The 22287-nt window shown below is 45.1% G+C and overlaps 1 protein-coding gene across 3 annotated transcripts in view; it reads right to left on the bottom strand.

The window, feature by feature from the left end:
- Positions 1-5637, bottom strand: part of DOCK5 (dedicator of cytokinesis 5) — a 219379-nt gene extending 213742 nt beyond the window's left edge. For 2 of the 3 annotated variants that reach the window (XM_064368698.1, XM_064368699.1), the window contains exon 1: positions 5376-5454. In XM_064368698.1, coding sequence (XP_064224768.1) covers positions 5376-5418 — 43 coding nt within the window. In that variant the 5' untranslated portion in view covers positions 5419-5454. Of the gene's footprint in view, positions 1-5375 lie in introns of all 3 variants that reach the window. The other variant, XM_064368700.1, reaches the window with a different exon arrangement.
- Between the last annotated feature and the right edge of the window lie 16650 nt (positions 5638-22287).

Raw genomic sequence — 22287 nt, 5'->3', positions numbered from 1 at the left:
CTGAGGCAGGATAACCGCTTGAACCCAGGAGGCAGAAGTTGCAGTGAGCTGAGACCATGTCACTGCACTCCAGCCTGAGTGACAGAGTGAGACTCCATCTCAAAAAACAAACAAACAAAAACTACAGGTCTGCAGTCAGTATTAAACCAACAGATCTATTCTGTGAAATTAGATACATCTAAACAACTAAAGAGCTTTAAACAAGTAAACAGCTGAAGAGCTAACAGTGAAAGCTACTATTAATATTTCCCAAAACTACCTTTTGTTACATCATTAAAATATATGTGATCACAAATCCCAACTTGCAACAATGAGCTACTTTTCAAAGAATCAGGCCAGGTGTGGTGGCTCAGGCCTGTCATCCCAGCACTTTGGAAGGCTGAGGCGAAAAGGCAGTGTGAGCCTAGGAGTTCCAGACCAGCCTGGACAACATGGTGAAACTCTGTCTCTACAAAAAAATACAAAAATCAGCTGGGTGTGGTGGCACACACCTGTAGTCTCAGCTACTCAGGGGGCTGAGGCTGGAGGATCACTTGAGTCCAGGAAGTTGAGGCTGCAGTGAGCCACGATTGTGCCACTGCACTTTATCTTGGATTATAGAGCGAGACACTGTCTCAGAAGAAAAGAAAAGAAAAAAAAAATCAGCCAGGCTCATGGCTCACCCCTGTAATCCCAGCAACTGGGAGGCTAAAGGCTGGAGGATCACTTGAGGCCAGGAGTTCCAGACTAGCCTCGACAACATAGTGAGACCTTGTCTTCAAAAAGATTATTTTAAAACTGAAACAAAAAATCAAATCTTAAGCCAGGCATGGTGGTGCACACCTGCAGTTGCAGCAACTTGGAAGGCTGAGGTGGGAGGTTGCAGTGAGCTATGATCGTACTGCGCCCCAGTCTGGGCTATAGAGTGAGACTCTTGTCTCAAAAAAGGAAAGAAAAGAAAAAAAAAAACTTTGCAAAGACTCCATAGTCAACCTAATCTGAGGCAGCTCTTTACGTAAATGGCTTGTGTAAAAGCAAACTTAAAAATAAATGTTTTGATAATCAGAAGACTATCCTGGATATTTATCACTAATGTGCTTTAAAGTGTTTGATATCTTCATATGCTCAAACAGAAAGAGAGAGAGAGAGAGAAAGAGAGACAGAGAGAGAGACAGAGAGAGAGAGAACAAAGAAAGAAAAAAGATGGGGGGGAAAAAAAGCACATTTTCCATGTCTCCACTTGGAAATTTGGAACACTTACCATTGAGCACTTCATGCTGGCGTACTAGAGGACCATAAATTTAAAGGATCAAATGGATGGGTCACCTCACTTGATGACACACAGAGACCACTGAGGTCACTTAATGCTAAACCCTGAGCCAACACTGCTGTTGAAGAACTAAGAAAGCCCAGACAGGCTGCATTTCAGTCCCTGCAGAAACGTCTAGGATATGTCAGGAACAGCCAACAGTGGCACCAAGATAAAATATGACAGGAGTGACCGCCAGCTTCAGTAGGCACCATTCAAACTGAGTCCAACACTCTATCCTCACACAGAGTAGCTGTGCAGAGGGACACTCCTCTTAGAGCACAACAGGCGAAGTCATAGCTAGCTCTGAGTCATCCAAACGCTTCAAAATGACTAGCCTATGGTTCCTTCACTCAGAAACCAAACCTGACCAGCAGACACTCAGAAAAGTCCAACAAGCCAATTTTCCCAATTATATTTAAGCAAGTCTGTCTGCTCCACGCTTCCTTGTTTTCTCAGCAGAATATCTCATTCTCTTACTTGCAGAGAAAAGACAGAGTGGACGCTCTCCCTTCCTCCATTTAACCAAACAAAACTAAACTCATATTGGGGTGACTGAGATGTTATGCCTAATGGGAAAAAAGAAAAGAAGAGCATTCGGCCGGGCATGGTGGCTCACACCTGTAATCCCAGCACTTTGGGAAGCCAAGGCGCACAGATCACGAGGTCAAGAGGTTGACAGCATCCTGGCTAACATGATGAAACTCCCATCTCTACTAAAAATACAAAAATTAGCCAGGTATGGTGGCATGCCTGAAGTCCCAGCTACTCGGGAGGCTGTGGCAGGAGAATCACTTGAACCCAGGAGGCGGATGCTGTAGTGAGCCAAGATCGTGAGACTGCACTCCAGCCTGAGTGAGAGCGTGAGACTCTGTCTCAAAAACAAACAAACAAACAAAAAGAAACAACTGCATTCAATCACCAGAAAAGTTAAGTCAGTGTGATTTAGATCAGCACCCCAACATCAAGGACAAGCAGATTGAATGCACCAACTTATACCTGGTACACCTCTTGAGTGCTAGGGATACAAAACCATAATGGTCTGATTCACCGAACCCAAGGATGGCACAGTCCAGAAGCTGTAAGGAAGGGGCCTGAAGGTTTGGGACATTCTGACAAATAGCAAATTTGAAGGACGGAGTAGGAATGGATTTGCACCCTCAAGGAAAGGTAAGCTGTCCCAGGCAGAGTTGGGAGGGGACTCCTGGCAGGGACAAGCACAATGGGAGCAAAGTCCCAAAGGAGGGACTCTACAGGGTAGATTGCACAACAGTGGGAAGGGCAGCTAGTCTGCACTGGAGAATTAGTGAAAGAAGCCTTGAGAGAGAATGCTGATGAAGACAGGTTGAACCAGATTAGAGGAACCTTGGAAGTTAGGCTCAGACTTTATCCTGTTGACCATGAGAGGCTTCCAAGCAGGGAGGTGACATAAATGTAAGTAAGGAGGTGATATAAACAACAGCGAGTTTTAGGAATAAGCAATAGGGATTTCTCTCTTCAGTTAATTTATCCTAACTGTGGGTCCTTCTGTCAAACCCAGAGCAACCAGAATCTATGCCTGGTAAAATAAGTGTTCCGCATTATATCCTGGGACAATTTGCCTAACACCTAGGCCCTAGCATTGCAATCCAAATATTTTACCTCTCCCACCACACACACTGTATATACACACACATTTCCACATATATGTGTGTGTATAAAATATATATGTATATACATTTTATATACATATAAAAATATATATTATATATGGTGGCACATGTATATAATATACAATTATGTATATATGTATATTGTATATAATATATTACATAATTATATATATAAAATCATATATTTTTGTGATAGGGTCTCATAATATCACCCAGGCTGGAGTGCAGTGTCGTGATGGTGACTCACTGCACCCTCAACCTGCCAGGCTCAAACGATCCTCCCACTTCAGCCTCCTCAATAGCTAGAACCACAGGCACAGGTAACCACCCCCAGCTACATTTTTTTCATATTTATTGTAAAGACAGGAGTTTTGCTATGTTGCCATGCTGGTCTCGAACTCTTGGGCTCAAGGAATCCTCCTGCCTCTCCCACTCAAATTGTTGGGATTACAGACATGAATCACTGCACCTGGCCCAAATATTTTTCTTGACTGTTAAGTGATGCACTAAACTGACTCCAGAATATAAAAACAAAAAATTAAAAACATACTTGCTCCTACGTCTATGGCAAACAAAACCACATTTTTGAAACATGATTGCATTAATTATGCTCAACTCAATAGTCTTGGAAAGAACTTTTAATGCTGCTAAAATTAGAGTTGATAACATTTCTGTAGCTATTAGGCACTGTTAAATATGCTTTCACCTAGGGGTCAGGTAAGTTGGCTCACGCCTGTAGTTCCAGCACTTTGGGAGGCCAAGGCAGGCAGATCATCTGAGGTCAGGAGTTTTGAGACCAGCCTGATCAACATGGCAAAACCTGTTTCTACTAAAAATACAAAAATTACCCAGGTGTGGTGATGCAAGCCTGTAGTCCCAGCTACTCGGGAGGCTGAGACAGGAGAATCGCTTGAACGCAGAGGCGGAGGTTGCAGTGAGCCGAGATTGCGCCACTGCTCTTCAGTCTGGGCGACAGAGCGAGACTCGTCAGTCAGTCTCAAAACCAAACAAACAACAACAACAAAAAAAAGAACCCTGAGGCTGAAGCAACATCTCTACCCATTTCTGAGGTGCAGCTATGGGAGAGACTAAGATTCTAAAAGTAATCTAAGAGCAAAAAAGAAAACGTTTTTTGAATTCAGGGAAAACAAAGAATAATAATAAATATATAAAGGATCACAACCTAAAAAAAAATAGCAAAACCTAAAAAAAACAAAATAAAGCAAACCCAAAAAACCCTGACTTCTGGCTACAGAGCTGAAAAGCCCCTAGCCACGTTAAGTATCTCTTAATTGAGACTCCACTTCATTAACCAGTGAGGTGAGGAAAAACAGGACCTCGGTAAGGGAGTAAAGTCAAAGATTAAATTACAAACAGGTCAGATAAATGGACCTGAGAGGAAGTGATAAAATTCTCAACACACTCAGCCGTGTTTATGGTAGCGAATCACCCCAGTCTAACTGCCATTGTAATCACCCCGCTCAGGGCAGAAGTCTTCCCACCGGACCTCAACAACCTCACTTCTTGATAAAAAGCTAAAGGAGCCTGACTTTCCACCTGGGTCAAAACCCCCGCATATTCATTGTTAGGGATCCAAAGCACCACCACCAGCAACCCCTGCGCACAAGCCCGGGGCTCTCCAGCATCGCTGTTTTGAATGCCAAGTGCCCAGCACGGGACCTGGCACCGTTTCCTTAATAAAATGTCCTTTTCTCGTCTTCAGGATGAAACTCAGGATCCGGAAGGCAGCCTTACACCCTCTCCAGACAGGCTCCGTTAAGGGATGAGTGCGCACAAACAGCCCCAGGGGCCAGCCACCCCCTTCCCGTGCCACAACTTCCTGTCCCTTCCATCACCTCCACACCGCGACTCTAGTTTCCATCCAGTTCACAACTGTCATCAAGATCCCAGTCCCTGGTGGAAAGAGGGGAGGGCGGCTTTCCACCCCCAACTCCTCACTTGGGGGCGTCTGAGAAGAACCTACGAAAAGGGAAGCCAGAAAGCACTGGGACCATGAGCGCCAGTCCATGTGCCGACCTGGGCTGGCCACCTACTCCAGGGTGAAACTCGCGCTGGGCGAACGGGGGCAAGCCACAGGGCTGCGGCCCCAAATGAGCAGCAGGCGCGCCCCCCTCGCGTTGACGTTTCTCCGGTGTGAAGTGCCGGAGCTTGGGATGCAGGCGCGGGATTACGGTCCCGAAGCTCAGCGGCACTTGGAACCACTCGGAGTCCCCACAGCCTGGGCGACTTCCCCAGCAGCGCTCCCAGGAGAGGGCTCCGACCGCCCCTGGCTCCCAGAGCTGCGCAGCGGTCAGGGCAGCGGGGTCGAGCCCCAGCCGGGGTCCTCCGCCGGGCTCTCCGCAAGCCTGGCAGGGCCGCTGCACGCGAACTTGGACGGGTGGGCCGGGCCTGGACGAGGTGGAGCGCGCACTCACCAACCCCGTACTTCTGCCTCTTGGTCGGGATCCAGCGGGCCATGGCGGCGACCTCGCCCCGCGGCGGTGGAGCGGCGACTGAGGCGGCTACAGCTCCTCGGGCTCCGGCCGCCGCGGCGCCGCGCTCCTGCGTGCCCCTGGCGCTTCCGCCATGTTCCGCCAAACTTCGCTGGACTCCGCGGGCCGCCTCCCCACCGCGCCGCCCGCGCCCGTGCCCGCGCCGCCCGCGGTCACCTGCTGGGCCGGGCGGCCGCGCAGCCGTGCGCGCCCCTCCCGGCGCCGCCCCGGCCCCTCCCGCGGCCGCGCCCTCCGTCCGCCGGGGCCGCCTCCGAGCCGCGGGCGCCCGGCCTCTCCCGCCTGCGCCGCTCTCTACGCTCTGCCGGGCGGGGGCCGATGCGGCTCCGCCTCGCGCGCTTCCCAGGAGCGGCTTCCCGGGCCGGCGGGGCTCTGGGGCTGGCGGCGCGTTGCCTTTCCTCCGCCCTCCCCACCCGGCTGATACCCGGAGACTGGGTCCCGGGGGTCCGGCTCCCGACAGAGGGCTGCTCTGGAGGCGCCAGGCACACCCAGGCAGGCCAGGCGGCGAGGAGTGCGGGCTGCGCTCCCACGGCGCGCGCCGGGCCCTTGGGAAGCGGAAAGGATCAGCCAGAGCCGCTTCTTGCCCCGGGGCACCGCCGGTGCCTGGCACGCAGAGGGCGCGCAATAAATATTTGTTGAATGAATGAGCAGTTGACCACTGCCTTCCACCCCCTGGAGCTTGAACCGCCGCCGCAAGCTCCGGAAGCCAGACTCGGAGCAGACCGGATCTCCCGGGACCACCGTTTAGAGCCTGGAAAGCAGGACGTTTATCAGCCAGAGAACGAGTGCGAGGGAGGCTTTCTCCTCAGAAGTATCGGACCGTTTCCTAGGGGATCCTCTGCAGGGAAGTTGTTTAGAAAGCCCTAATTTAGAAGTCCTGTATCAACAAACCCTGGGGACCACCCCCTCAACCCCAAGCTGAAGAAATTTAGACCCTCATGCCCAGGGGGAAAGTCCACCTGGAGACCTCCCTGTTCCAACCAGCCAGCAGCCCAGAGAGCATCCCCGCGGAGAAAGAGGGCGCATCCCTGTCTGTTTTCCGTCACCGACTGCGTTTCCCTGAGGAAGATCCCAAGGCCGGGGCTGCGGATTTGAACTGCTTGGGCTCCAGGTGGCTCCTCTTTGGAGCTCCCCTCTATGAATTCACTCTTTCCTGGAGAATGAAAATCCAGGGTTTTTTCCGCTACCTTGTTTAGAAGTAACATTGCAACTGGAGTCAGTGACCAGCTTAATTATGTTCGTCGTCGAAGAAGATGCCTCTAGAGAGAAATTATATCCTCCTTGCAGTCTGTGAAGGTTTTCATGCGTTTTTAGAACATGCAAGAAAGGAAGACAAACGTAGTAAAGACAGATAGTAAAAATATACAAAATAGTAAAGTTTCACTGCACAATTAGTGCATTTTAACTTTGGTGGTTTTTTGCAAAACCAGATCTGATTTTTTTTTTTAAGTCCTATTCACCGTGGGTAACTACTAGAGCTGGCTTTTCTTCTTCATCAACCAATAGGTATTTATTCACAATGGTTAACGATAATTTAAGAAATTCCTGTGACACCCAGAAAGAATTCCACCATCTTCCCCAAAATAATTTCTCTTCCTCCATCAGTATATCATGATTCTAATTTCCCAGGTTAGGTCATTTCTTTTTCCTTCTTCCCGCAAATATTAGGTGCTTACGCATAAAGTGCCCGGCATTGCTCTAAAAACGGGGGTGCAGCGGTGAGTACAGTAAAATATCTCCCTTCACAGAGCTTCCAGTCTAGACAGGGAGAGTAAGACAATAAAGAAACATACAGCAAACGAGGGTAAGCCTTAGAGGAAAATCGGAAGCAAGGAGGATAGGACGTTCAGGGTGCTGCTGTTTAAATGGAGTGGTCTGGGAATGCAGCTCTGCTAAGCTGAGGTTGAGGTGTAGACCTGAAGGAAGTAAAGATTCCAGGGGAAAGGATTCTGGAGAAAAGGAACAGCAAATGCAAAGGACACCAAGTGGGTTTGGCAAGTTCCCAAGTCAGCAAGGAATTCTGGGTGGTGATAGCTGAGTAACAGGTGAGAGGAAACTTGGTGTAAGAGGCAGGGGGGTGCCAGATAGAACAGAACCCTGGCAGGCATATGGACTTTGTATATCACCACTACAAGAGAGGTTCGGAGGGCTTGGAGCCAAGCTGGGACATGTTGAACTTGCCTGCTGTGGTATGATTCCATTGTAAAGGGGCAAGGGAAGTCCATGGATGGAGGTGGGTGGCTATTTCAGTCACTCAGGCAAGACATGAAGGTAGTTGGGTCCAGGAGGATAGGGGTGGAGGGGAAAAAGAAGTTGGGTTCTTGACACAAGTGAAACTAGAACCTGGCCAGATGTGGTGGCTCACACCTGTAATCCCAGCATTTGGGAGAGGCTGAGGTGGGAGGATCACTTAAGGTCAGGAGTTTGAAATCAGCCTGGGCAACATAGTGAGACCCTCCTCTACTATATATATATGTTGGGCATGGTGGCTGTGCCTGTGGTCCTATCTACTTAGGAGACTGAGGTGGGAGAATTGCTTGAGCCCAGGAGGTCAAGGCTAGCAGTGAGCTATGACTGCATCACTGCACAAAAAAGAACCAACAGAAGGGCCACGTGAACAGCAGGGGGATTTGGAGACTTCTAACGCTCTCAGTATGCTTCAGTCTTTTTTTTTGGAAAGTTTTCCCCCAGAAAGAGATATACTTGCATTTTTTTTTTTAAGAGCCCTACTCCTATTGTACATAATTCAGGCCCCACACACCTTGGTTCTTGCCCCTGAATGCGAGATACAACCTGGGTCAAGAATGACTCTTAAGCCAGCTAGGTGGCAGGTGCCTGTCATCCCAGCTGCTCCAGAGGCTGAGGCAAGAGGCCTGCTTGAGCCCGGGAGTTCCAGGCTGCAGTGAACTATGCCGATCAGGTGTGTGCACTAATTTTCACATCAATATGGTGACATCCTGGGAGCAGGTGACCACCAGGTTGCCTAAGGAGGGGTGAACAGACCCAGGTCAAAATTGGAGTGGGTCAATTATTTGGAAAGCCCTAATTTAGAAGTCCTATATCCTGAAACTCCAGTTCTTCTCCTTAGCTGAAGAAATTTAGGCCTACCCATCCAGGGGAAATGTCCACCCCAAAACCTCCCTATTTCAACCGGCCGGCAGCCCAGAGAGCATCCCTGTGTAGAAAGGGACCGGATGCATCCTTGTCTTTTCTTTCCTTCTTTCTTTCTATTTTTTTTCTTTGAGATAGGGTCTTGCACTGTTGCTCAGGCTGTAGTAAAATGGTGCAATCTTGGCTCATTGCAACCTCCGCCTCCCAGGTTCAAGTGATTCTCCTGCCTCACCCTCCTGAGTAGCTGGGAGTACCGGCACACATCACCACACCTAGCTAATTTTTGTGTTTTTAGTAGAGACAGGGTTTCATTATGTTGGCCAGGCTGGCCTGGAACTCCTGACCTTGTGATCCGCCCACCTAGGCCTCCCAAAGTGCTGGGATTACAGGCAAGAGCTACGCACCCAGCCATCCTTTTCTTTTCTCTGTCACCGACTGTGTTTTCTTGACAAAGATCCCGTAGCCAAGACTTCACGTTTGAACTACCTTGGACTCCAGGTGGCACCCCCTCCTGAGCTTCCCTTCTGATCAATAATGGGATGGCACCTGTGAATTGCCACTATATTTCAGCTTGGATAACTTAGCAAGACCCTGCCTCTAAAAAAAAATTCCTTAAAAACAAAAAGAATGACTCTAAGGTTTGGGGCTTGGACAACTAGTGAGTAGAGTTGCCATTGTCTTGGTCACCATTGATACCTGCCTTGTCTTTACCCTTTCCTGTCCCAGTTGCTCTGGATCGAAGTTTTCCTTTCAATATTTCTTTAGGACCCACTTCTTCACGTCTTCCTCAGCAACTTCTTCATGTGGCCCCTTAAGAGATAAAGCACTCTGCAGTGGATTATATGACCTGCCTGTTGTGGATTTGGAGCTTCTCAAAGGTACATGGGTTCTCTGTGCTCAGGGAAAGTGGATGACCTCTGTTCTCTGACCACAGGTATATTTCAAATTTAATGTAGATCAGAATGTTCATGCTCTTATCCAGCGGAACTGGGTTTCTGCCAAAGCGATTTCAACTGCCTCATCCCACGCTTGCACTGAAGTCTTCTTTTTCCAATACTTGAGGTTTGATTTGGGGCACTGGAGATTCCAAATTTGCCAACAATTGCTTCAAGACAGTTGGAGGAAAATGGAAAATTTTAATTACAGCTTTCAGTATGTTTATCCTTTCCTTCTGAAAACTGAAATCCACTCACTTTGTTATATCAGATGGCTAAATGCCAGTTTGAATGTCCCTTCAAATCATAAAAGCAGAGCTATTCAAAGTCTTTTATTAGAATGAGGCTTAAAATTAGAAAGTCAACCAGACAGGTAGTTGGAATGAGAGCATGATGCCCAGAAATATCTTTTTCTTTTCCCTCTGGTATCTTTTAAGAAGAAACATTAAGCATATTCCACAATCAGAGATCTTCAGACTCCAAAACCCCCACAAATACAAACACACTTATGCACACGGACACTCACAGGCTCTGCTTGAAGGAGCCATGGAGAAAAAAATGAGGATAAGTGACTTTGAGGGTTAGTTTGACATGAGTATTGTGACTATCCCTTACGATGCCTTAGAAACAAGATGTGAAGAGAACTGGCAAAGGCCTCACCTGCCCTGTTGATTACCAAGTCTATTTTGGCAAATCAGGCTGATCTGATGGCTTCTCTGTGAGATGCTGTGGATTCTTTTAAAGTGTTTTTTTTTTTTTCTCTCTCTCTCTCTCTAGGTAGAGAAATATCATTCTTCGATCCTATATGGGTGGGTGGCTACTGGAACTAACAAAAAAATTATAATAATAAAAATAGTGTGATTGGTCTAAGCAGTGTTTTGCAGGCTTCTAAGGATGGTTCTAAGTAAGCCAGGAGTAAGTGATACATTGTAATTTAGGGACCCATGAGTTTAGCAGGACAAAGGAAACAATCAATCACTCTAGTCACAGAAGTAGCTTTTTATAGGCCCCGGGGATTCCAGCATCATTATTCACTCTCCACTCTGCAAGTGACTTAGGTGGTGAGTATCTCTGGGTCTGCACATGGCTCTGCCATGTAGCTGTGGGGTTCTGGCTTCTTTGATGGATGGGAAGATGATGCTCAGGGCTAGAATGCTATTATCGCCTCATCCCTGTCACAAGGAGATTTATACTTATGATTTACCTTTTTCATGAACATGGCAAAATTATTTTTTCTGGTTTTGTTTCTGGAATGTTCTTTGCTGTGTCTAAATAAGCCAAGGCCACTTTTGGGAGAGGCTGATGATGTGAGCAGTAAGAAGGCATTAGTTCGTTGAAAACTAGATTCACATTTAGGGGAAATAAAATCAAACTACTTGATTAAAAAAAAAACCATGTTCATTTACTGTATGTCTTGATTCCTATATATGCTGAAAAATTATCTTCATAAAACTGTTTAAAATAAGAGATGATGGGCTGGGTGCAGTGGTTCACGCCTGTAATCTCAACACTTTGGGAGGCCAAGGTGGGCAGATCACTTGAGCCCAGGAGTTCGAGACCAGGCTGGGCAACATGGTGAAACCCTGTTTCTACAAAAAATACAAAAATTATCAGGTGTGGTGGTGTGTGCCTGTAGTACCAGCTACTCAGGAGGCTGAGGTGGGAAGATCGCTTGAGCCCAGGAGGTGGAGGTTGCAGTGAGCTGAAGTGACACCCCTGCACTCCAGCCTAGGTGACAGAATAAGACTCTGTTCCCGCCTGCCCTCCCTGCCCCGCCAAAAAAGAGAGATGATAAAAACTGAGAAGAAACGTGGAAAATGTATAATGTAAGATTAAATGAAAATAATTTGATGTCTATGCCACAAAATGATTATAACTATAGGAAGTCATAGATGTACAGGGAAAATGACCATAGAAGAACCTAAATAAATGAAAAATTTTTTTCAACCTTCTTCAAAACAAAATAAAGAAAAAGTCTTGATTGCTAAAGTCTCTGGGCTATGTAGCAAGAGCAGGAAGTTATTTGCCTAAATCTGACCATTTTTTTGTGACAAGAGTAAAGTTTCATTCCTCAGTTCCTTGGTCACACAGACACTGTGACTGTCTTGTTTAGACGGCCATCATATTCAGCAGATTTTTTCTCCTATTTGTGGTCAGTTAAGAAAACAAGCATTTAAGTTGGGCGCAGTGGCTTATGCCTGTAATCCCAGCACTTTGGGAGGCCGAGACGGGTGGATCATCAGAGGTCAGGAGTTTGAGACCAGCCTGGCCAACATGGAGAAACCCCATCTTTACTAAAAATAGAAAAATAAGCCGGGCTTGGTGGTGCATGCCAGCTACTCAGGAGGCGGAGACAGGAGGATAGCTGGAACCTGGGAGGCAGAGGTTGCAGTGAGCCAAGATTGCACACTGCCCTCCAGCCTGAGCAACAGAGTGAGACTCCATCTCAAAAAAAAAAAAAAAAAAGGAAAGAAAACAAGCATTTAATCCAGAATTTGCTTTTAATACCAGAACGATTTTATTTTTCACAGCCACCAACTGTAAAGTTACAATAACTGTGTATGAAGTAACAAATACTGGCTCTGAGTCAACTTGTTTAATCCCCATACAACCTAATGAGGTAAACATAACTCTCTGGTCACTCCCACCTCACAAATGTGGCTTAGGAGATGTTAGGAAATTACCTACATAATTAATTAGTGGCAAAACAAAATGCAGACCCAGACAGCCTGACTCCAGGGTTCATGCTCTAAAGCAGAAGTCTGCAAACTTTTACCATAAAGGACCCACTATGTATATTTTTTAGGCTTTGCAGGCCATATGGTCTTGTTGCAACCACTCAACTCTGCAGCTGTAGCAGGAAAGCCTCTGCAAGCAATATGTACAATGAATTGAGTGTGGTTGTGAACAGTAAAACTTCATTCGTTGTATTAGATCAAGTTTAGCCTAAACCTGCCTCCTTACATATTTGAAGTTCAGCCTAAAGGCTTCTCTTTACATAGTGAACTGTAACCTCAATGGAAGTGCAAACAGACTGAAACCTACTCTTGTGCCAATCACTGAGTTTGGGCTAATCAAAGGGGGCAGACTGTTCAAACTATGTTCAAATAAGGTAAATGCCAAGATGCCAAGCTGTAGCCAGTCTGCCTGTTTCTGTGCCTCACTTCTGTTTTCTGCACATCACTTTCCTTTTTCTGTTATAAATGGTCTTCACCATATGGCTGCACTGGAGTTGCTGAGCCTACCCTGGCTCAGGAGGCCGCCTGATTTGCAAGTCATTCTTTGCTCAATTACACTGTTAAATTTAATTTGGCTAAGGATTTTCTTTTAACAGCAGATATAAAATGCTAATTTCATGTAGTTTTTATGCACATGAAATATTATTCTGGCCAGGTGCAGTGGCTCACGCCTGGAATTCCAGTAGTTTGAGTGGCTGAGGTGGGCGGATTGCTTAAGTCCAGGAATTCGAGACCAGCCTCGGCCACGTGAGGGAATCCCGTCACTACAAAAAATACCAAAATTAGACGTGTTGGCACACACATGTTGTTCCAGCTACTCAGGAGGCTGAGGTAAGAGGATCACTTGAGCCTAGGGAGGTTGACTCTCTAGTGAGCTGTGATTGTTGTGCCAATGCACTCCAGCCTAGGGGATAAAAGTGAGACTTTATCTTAAAAAAAGGAAAGAAAATAAAAGAGAAGAGAAAAAGGAAAGGAAAGAAATGTTGTTTATTTTTCTTTTGACTTTTTTCTTTATCATTTAAAAATGTAAAAACAATGTTATCGCAGGACAGGGTGGCTCATGCTTCTAATCCCAGCACTTTGGGAGGCTGAGGTGGGCGGATCACAAGGTCAGGAGTTTGAGGCCAGCCTGGCCAACATGGCGAAACACCGTCTCTATTAAAAATACAAAAATTAGCCAGGTGTGGTGGCGGGCATCTGTAATCCCAGCTACTTGGGAGACTGAGGCAGGAGAATTGCTTGAACCCAGGAAGCAGAGGTTGCAGTGAGCTGAGATTGTGCCATTGCTCTCCAGCCTGGGTGACAAGAGTGAGACTCCATCTCAAAAAAAAAAAAAAAAAATCTTACCTTGTAGGCTGCACAGGAACAGGTGGAGAGCCAGAATTGGCTCTTGGGTCTTAGTTTGCCAATCCCAGCTCTAAACTATGAGTGTCACCCCTTTGGGTGGGTTGGAAGGCTGGGGGCCTCCAGGAGAAGGAGCAGCATAACTAAGGAAGTGTGTGGCGGGGCTTTCCCACTGGAAGTCTGTTTGCATAAGGATTTGTGAGAAGCTCTTGGAAGAGAAGTCATGGGAAGAGAAGGACTCCAGTAGTAAAAGCTGCCTAGAAATCAGAGGATGGGGGCACTTCTGAGAGCAGTGAATATCTGTGTTGGCGAATTCTCTACTGGCCTAGCCCTTTGAACTCTATTTCCAATGATAAGAACTATAAACAGCAAACTTGACTGAGTGCAATGTCTCAGGCCTGTAATCCCAGCACTTTGGGAGACCAAGGCGGGCGGATTACCAGAGGTCAGGAGCTCGAGACCAGCCTGGGCAACACGGTGAAACCTCGACTGTACTAAAAATACAAGAATTAGCAGGATGTGGTGGCCCATGCCTGTAGTCCCAGCTACTTGGGAGGCTGAGGCAGGAGAATCGCTTGAGCATGGGAGATGGAGGTTGCAGTGAGCGGAGATTGTACTACTTCACTCCAACCTCGGAGACAGAGTAAGATTCTGTCTCAAAAAACAAAAAATGTTCACTAAACCCCGGTGAGACAACAGCACACAAACAATTCTTTGGTACCCATTAAACAAGCAGGCTTCTAAAGAGGGGAGGGTGGCATTCTCATGGGTGTCCCAGTGGAAATGACATGGGGTGTGCCTGAGATAAGGGTGCTAGAAGGAGGTATGGCAGTATCTATGAAAATATTTGCAAGACCAAGTAGATACTGGTGGTAGCACCTGGTGAAGGTCAGAGCAGAAGAAAACAGAATAGCCCAATTGATTTGTGAGTACACCTTGAGATATTCCAAAAATACCTGAAGGAGGCTGGAAAAGGAGGTGGGCTGATGAAATTGTAGAACAAGCACCAGTTGGATAATGTCCCTAAACGCTGTCATATTCATTAGCTCACTGAGCTTGGGACAGCTATTTGTTGCCTTCTGGGGTTCCTTGTCCTCAGAAGTCGTGTTTTTGAATGTCAGTCTTTACCCTTTTGGGAGAAACTACATTTAGTGTAGAATTGTTACAGTACCAATGAAAGTGACTTAAAGTTTTAGGGAATATTCATTTGGATGGCCAGATTTCGAATTTCTTCATAGATATTTTGAAAGGCAGTGTTTTAATTAAGCAACTAGGTGATTGCCATACTCACTCGTAATAGCCAAACTACAAATCTTCAGTATTAAAATGTAGGGTATATTATTACAGTTTGGGGTTTTGGTGTTTTTTTTTTTTTGGTATTATCTTCAATCTCAAAGTCTGGCTTTATCCCAGGGTTGTTTGTGTCGTATTTGAGCAACATTTCTGAATTCACTTTGTTCAAAGTAACAAGGAATCTTTAAATACTTTGCAGCAATTTCCTGGCTTGGCTGAATCAGGAGGACAGGGCCCTAGGGCTCATTACTTACGTAGTTTCTTAGTCATGTACTGTGGCATAAAGTTCTTATTTAAACAAGCCCTTCCCTCCCATGAAATGATGCCTCAGGGTTTGTTTCCCTGAATGACTTATACCACACATGCAAAAAGTCTCATAAGAGGAGAGAAAACCCACTTAGGTTCTTCCTGGATGCAAACTCCCTTTAGAAATGATCTGATGACTATTGTCTGTCCTTGTTAGCTTTGGGCTTGACCCACACAGCAAGTGCTGGGCAAACACTGGCATTGGAAGTTGCATTTTGATTTCTCCTGTGATTTGCCAGAAAGGCCTCTCTTGAATACTGTCTTCTTTGTAAAATTGTTGTTGTGATGTGTTGCCTGGGTACAAATGTTAGAATTCTTCAGGATGGTATATTATTTGAAGACAGGAAATTCCACTTAAGTTTACCTAGAATGTGAACAATAGGAAAATTCAAATGGCTATGTATTTTGTTTAATATTCTGTAAGCTATTTTAAGGAGAAACATACCAATAAAATGAAGACTTTTAGTGAATCTAGTCAAGAGTGAAAGAAAAACACAAACCGACATAGTAAGTTGAAAGAATGAAAAGCAAATTACATAAGACTAGGATATGCAGTATAGTTCTTACATAATACATAGTGAAACTCTCAATGAAAACAGAACTCATTAGGAAAATGTAAATAAACAAAATTGAGCCAAGAAACAGAAAACCTGAGCCTACCAAACAGCATAAAAGAAACAGAAGATGTGATCAAAATATTATAGCTGAGAAATGGGCCAGGCCTAGCTATAAAGGCAAATACTTTTGTACGTTCAGGGAACAGGTCAGCTGAATGTAATATAAACTGAGAACAGGTGTGGTGACTCACGCCTGTAATCCCAGCATTTTGGGAGGCCGAGGTGGGTGGATCACTTTAGGTCAGAGTTCAAGACCAGCATGGACAACATAGCAAAACCCTGTCTCTACTAAAAATTAAAAAAAAAAAAAAATTAGCTGGACGTGGTGGCATGCACCTGTAATTACAGGTACTTGGGAGGCTGAGACACGAGAATCACTTGAACCCAGGAGGCAGAGGTTGCAGTGAGACAAGATCATGTCACTACACTCCAGCCTGGGGGATGAAGTGAGACTCTGTCTCAAAAAATAAATAAATAAATAAAAGAAAAATTTATTTCATGAAACTAACCTAATCCTGGCAATAAAGCCTGCTAAAATATAGAGCAAAAAATATAAAAAGAAACATGTATCTGTATAAATATAATACAAATTCAGCTATAAACCGAGATCCAAAACTAAAGAAAATGTTAGTGAATCTCATATTGCTCTGCATGAAAAGAATGATACAGGATTGCTAAATAAGTTTTATACTTTTTTTTTTTTTTGAGATGGATTCTTACTCTGTCGCCCAGGCTGGAGTGCAGAGGTGCTATCACCGCTCATTGCAACCTCTGCCTCCCAGGTTCAAGTAATTTTCCTGCCTCAGCCTCCCAAGTAGCTGGGATTACAGGTGTGTGCCATCACGCCTGGCTAATTTTTGTATTTTTAGTAGAGATGGGGTTTCACCATGTTGGTGAGGTTGGTCTCGAACTCCTGACCTTAGGTGATCCACCTGCCTCAGCCTCCCAAAGTGCTGGGATTACAGGCATGAGCCCCTGTGCCCTGCTATAAGTTTTAGTCTTAAAGTACAAGAGCAGTTCAATAATAGGAAACTTATCAATAGAATTTATTTCATCAAAAGGTCAGTAGAGAAAAACCAAATAGTTATCTGGACTGATACGTAAAAGGAATGGCTAGAGTGCAGTTGTGCGATCTCGGCTCACTGCAACTTCCACCTCCTGGGTTCGAGTGATTCTCCTGCCTCAGCCTCCTGTATAGCTGGGACAACAGGTGTGTACCACTACGCCCACCTAATTTTTGTATTTTTAGTAAAGACAGGTCTCATCATGTTGGCCAGGATGCTCTCGAACTCCTGACCTTGTGATCAGCCTGCCTCCACTCCCAAAGTGCTGGGATTGCAGTCATCAGCCATCGAGCCTGGCCCCAGCTAATTATTTTTTAATTTTTTGTGGAGATGGGGTTTCACTCTGTCTCCCAGGCTGCAGTGCAGTGTCATGAACATAGCTCGCTGCAACCTTGAACTCCTGGCCTGAAGCAATCCTCCAACCTTGGCCTCTCAAAGCACAGGGACTACAGGCATGAGCCACTGTGCCTGGCTGAATAAATCAGAATTTTATTTTGTTTAACTTTTTTCTCTTGTTTTGAAGTACATGTAAAGGGACTTCACAGGCCGTGTGTGTGTGTGTGTGTGTGTGTATGTGTGTACAATATGGTATATATATATGTAATATATGATATTCTATATTTTATATAACATATGATATATATTATACTAATGAAATTCATTAAATTTACTAATTTGCTACTTCTGTAATATATGATATTTCCTTTTTTATTGAGACGGAGTCTTGCTCTGTCGCCAGGCTAGAGTGCAGTAGTGCAATCTCGGCTCACTGCAACCTCCGCCTCCTGGGTTCAAGCAATTCTTCTGCCTCAACCTCCTGAGTAGCTGGGACCACAAGTGCGTGTCACCATGCCCGGTTAATTTTTGTATTTTTGGTAGAGATGGGGTTGACCATGTTGGCCAGGATGGTCTCGATCTCTTGACCCTCATGATCCACCTGCCTCGGCCTCCCAAAGTGCTGGGATTACAGGCGTGAGCCACTGTGCCAGGCGAATATATGATATTTCAATACGTAATGTTTCAATTCTGCAAGTTATGTTTTCCTCTCTGAATTTGTTCATCTTTAAACACAGAAGAGACTCTAACTTTCAAATAAATTTGTTATGGAAAAGTTTAAATAGGTCAACCCGATTGTTGTTCTATTGCTTGTCAGTGGGGTCTTCTTTGGGTGGAATCAGCCTTTGCAGTGGTTTACATGGTGTCATTCTGAACCCTTCCAGCAAGGGGGTGCCAAGGCCCCCATAAAAGGCATTTGCAGAACCTCACAGTTCACGTCCCAGCCCAGCGGCAGCTGACAGCCCCGCCCCTGTGGTTGGGATGCTGTTGCGATCTCCGTCAACATTATCCTTTCTGTACTAACCACAGGAGTCTGGTTGCAATGGAGACTTTACTGGTGGTGTTTCCACAAATACATTTTGCACAGAAGTTGTTTGCCTGAAGTTGACTCAAAGTGAGCATCTTACCCCTACTAACTGAATTCACTCTTCCGGAGACTCTCCAAACCTGTGATACAAGGGAATCGCAAGCCTTGTTATAGTTCAAGCCTGATCACGCAAGTCAGTAAAAAATTCGTGGCTTCCTAAGCCAGGCTAGAGAAGGAACTATCGTTAATTGTAAAGGCAGCAGCGTACGAAATTAAATATATGAAGATACTTGTGAGAGCAACAAAAATATAATTGGAAAATATAATTACAATTGCTGCCAAATTAACCACGAGAATATCTATCAAGCAATTTAGGAGCGATTTCAGAGCCATTTATAGTTTTCCCGTCATGATGCTCAAGGTCTTTTGAACGTTCCTTCTAACAAATGCATATCCTGTACTATCCTAGAAAAGGCTGCTTGGCCAGGTTTTAAAAAAGGCCATAGATGTGGAATATTTTTGTTTCAGTGGCCCATAGTAGAATAGCACTATCTAATTAAAAAAAATGAATTAGAAAGCAGACAAAACCTCAATAAATTTCAAAATTTCATGAAAGCAGTTCATGGCAATTCATGTCTGCGTTGTGAAATAGCAATAATTTATCATATACAACTGAAAATAGCTTATAAAACTATATAAGAATAACAACAATTTTAAAAGATCAAGGGGGAAATGCTGCTTTTCCTGAAAAAGAAAGGTGAAAAAGATGCTTAAAAAAATTAAGATGAGGCATGGTGGCTCATGCCTATAATCCCAGCACTTTGAGAGGCTGAGGCAGGAGGATCACTTGAGCCCAGGAGTTCAAGGCCAGCCTGGGCAACATAGCAAGACCCCATCTTTAAAAACAACGACAATAACAACAACAACAAAAAACCCAACTATGTATTAACCAGGCATGGTGGTGTGTGCCTGTGGTCCCAGCTACTTGGAAAGCTGGGGTAGGAGGATCACTTGAGCCCAAGGAGGTCGAGGCTGCTGTGTTCTGATGGTGCCACTGGATGACTGGGCAATAGCAATAGAGGGAACAGAGGGAGACTGTCTCAAAAAAAAAAAAAAAAAAAAAAAACCATGGTTCTAGGTAAAACTAGATAGATATGCTGCTAGTGCCACCTGCTGTTACAGGTGTGAATTGCAGCTATCAAATTGCTGGTTACTCTGAATAATCAGTATTCTTTAAAAACCTGCACCTCTCATGGCAGGAAACATGAGTTTTATGTTGCTTTCACTATTTCCACTTATCCAAATCTTACTGTATGCTAAGAATTACAGTGCCAAGAGCTTTACATAAATACTCTCATGCATGTAGTTGTCGTAGCAACTCTACCAGGTAGTTAGCGTTTTTATCTGTGAACGAAGAGAGCTTGAGAATTACTAAATAACTTACCTAAGGACAGGGAGCTGGTGAGTGGCAGAGCCAGGGAGGTCGGCAGATCAGAAGTCTGTCTGTCTGATCGGAATACAACCTCCACCTTTCATGCTATGTTGCTTTTCATTGGGATCTCCCTTTTTGGAGACCTTACAGAAAATTTATGTTTTTATCACTTTAGCCTCAGTTTGCTGTATTCAAAAGGATTAATCTAGTGGAATGGATTATTACAAAACATTATTAGACCCAACAAAATGTTCTGCATGTTATTTGGGGTGGTCTTTTACATTTTGTGTGTGAGTGTGTAGAGATGAGGTCTTACAATGCTGCCCAGGCTGATTTTAAACTCCTAGGCTCAAGCAATCCTCCTGCCTCGGCCTCCCAAAGTGCTAGGATTACAGACATGGGCCATCATGCCTGTTCTGTCTTTCACATGTTAATACAAAATTCGTGGCCAGGTGTGGTGGCTCCCATTGTAATCTCCCAGCACTTTGGGAGACCAAGGTGGGCTTATCACTTGATGCCAGGTGTTTGATGCCAGCCTGGACAACATGGTGAAACCCCGTCTCTACTAAAAATACAAAAATTAGCTGGGCAGGGTAGTGCATGCCTGTAATCCCAGCTACTTGGGAGGCTGAGGCATGAAAATCGCTTGAACCTGGGAGGTGGAGATTGCAGTGAGCTGAGATTGCACCGCTGCAGTCCAGCTTGGGTGACTGAGCAAGACTCTGTCTCCCAAACAAACAAAAAATAAAAATTCTTATCAAATTTTGGGCCTTTATGTGTCTTCATGCTAATTTGCATTGCATAGTGGAAAGTAATAACTGTTACTCCTATATTTTCAGAGTAACCTAGTTTAGAAATGAGAAGATGAATTAGATTCCCCTGAAAGGCACTCACTTAGACATGATATAAACATTGTATTTCTGTCAGAGTGACAAGAATGGCTTATTGGTCCTTATTTGGTATAATATATATAGCTTGCTGTAAAACATTTTTTTTTTTTGAGACAGAGTGTTGCTCTGTGGCCCAGGCTGGAGCGCAATGGCGTGATCTTGGCTCACTGCAACCTCCACCTCCCAGGTTCAAGTGATTCTCCTGCCTCAGTCTCCTGAGTAGCTGGGATTACAGATGCACACCACCATGGCCAGCTAATTTTTTTGCAATTTTAGTAGAGATGGGATTTCACCGTGTTAGCCAGGATGGCCTCGTTTTGGTTACTGTATGCACATGCTAAGAACTTTTACACCATGTTCTAATGAGTCCAAGGGTTGGTTGCTAAATGTGATGATATTTTATGTCCAAGGACTGAAAACACAAAACAGAGAGGGAATGAAACAGATGGAAAAATACAGCGATAACTGGAGTCCAGTAGGGCAGAGGGGCAAAAGCAGGAGGGAGACATAGGCACGTTAATAAATCCAAGTGGAGAAGAATAGCAAAATCAGGAAAGTGTACCCAGGAGCCAGTTATTGGAAGAGTAGAAGTGGTGATGCAGTTCCAGCACACACTCGTGAGCAGCACAAATAGTTGAAATCATTCCTTGTTCTGGCAGGTTCGAGGCAAGTGGCTGGGGACCCCATGGCAATGTGTGTTGTTTCTTAGGAGAACGTGTCTGAAAGCAAGCAAGTCAACACCAGATACCATTAGAGTCCAGTCAATTCAATCGGATAAAGATTTATCCAGCGTTTTTGCTGTGGAAAAGCATTGTCAGTTGCACACTATGAGTAGTCAAAAACCTGCCTCAACTCACATCCTTTCTCTTTCTTCTCCTCTACAGATTTGCCGTGGACAGCACTTGATTTAATCCAGCTGTAAGTAGTTAAAAACCTAGGTTGCTGAGTTTCAATCTGAATCCAAGAACCACAGCCCAATCACCTAGTACAGCTTAGGTTGGCATCCAAAGCTGTGCAATTGATTGATTGATGGCGGGGCCAGCATCCTACCTTTTGCCTGGAAAACCCTGCTTCGTGTGTGTGTGTGTGTGTGTATGTGTGTGTGTGTGTGTGTGTGTGTTTTGTTGTAATTTTATTCCTTTTGAAAAATTGTTGCTCACAGGTCTGGGGGTTGGGAAGGGGGAGCTCAGGCTCCTGCAGGCTTAGTGTCTGGTAGGGCTTTCTCTCTCTCTAGCTGGGACTGCAGGTATGTATCAGCAAGCCTGGCTGATTTTTGTATTTTTTGTAGAGATGGGGTTTCACTATGTTGCCCAGGCTGGTATTGTCTCCAATTACTCACTGCCCTCCCGGTAAGAGGAGTGTATACCCTATATTATTGATATGTAGCTTGCTTTAATTAATAACATGTAAGAAATGATATATATTACTCTATGTTGAATCATATGATATAGAGGTAAGGCAACTGGTATCCACAAAGGCTCCCAATAGGTAGGCAGCTTGACCAGAAAGGAAGCCAAGGGCTTGGAATTGGGTCATCTGGATTCAGTCCCTGGCTCTGCCACTTACTACCTGATAGGCCTGGGGCATTGCTGGGCTTCAATTGGTGTCAGTTTCTTCACTGGGAGAATGTGCTCAAATAATGGATTTGCACTAATCTCACATTGTCTTTTCATCCTGCTGTGATACACCACGGATCAACCGTGCACTAATAATCTCTTAAAAGAGAACTCCTTGCCTTAAGTTG

Source organism: Aotus nancymaae, unplaced genomic scaffold, assembly GCF_030222135.1.
Source record: "Aotus nancymaae isolate 86718 unplaced genomic scaffold, 86718_ANA_hifiasm-v0.15.2.pri h1tg000079l, whole genome shotgun sequence".
In the NCBI taxonomy this organism is placed as follows: domain Eukaryota; kingdom Metazoa; phylum Chordata; class Mammalia; order Primates; family Aotidae; genus Aotus; species Aotus nancymaae.
The sequence above is the reverse complement of the archived record's forward strand: the minus strand, read 5'-3'. Positions and strand labels throughout refer to the sequence as shown.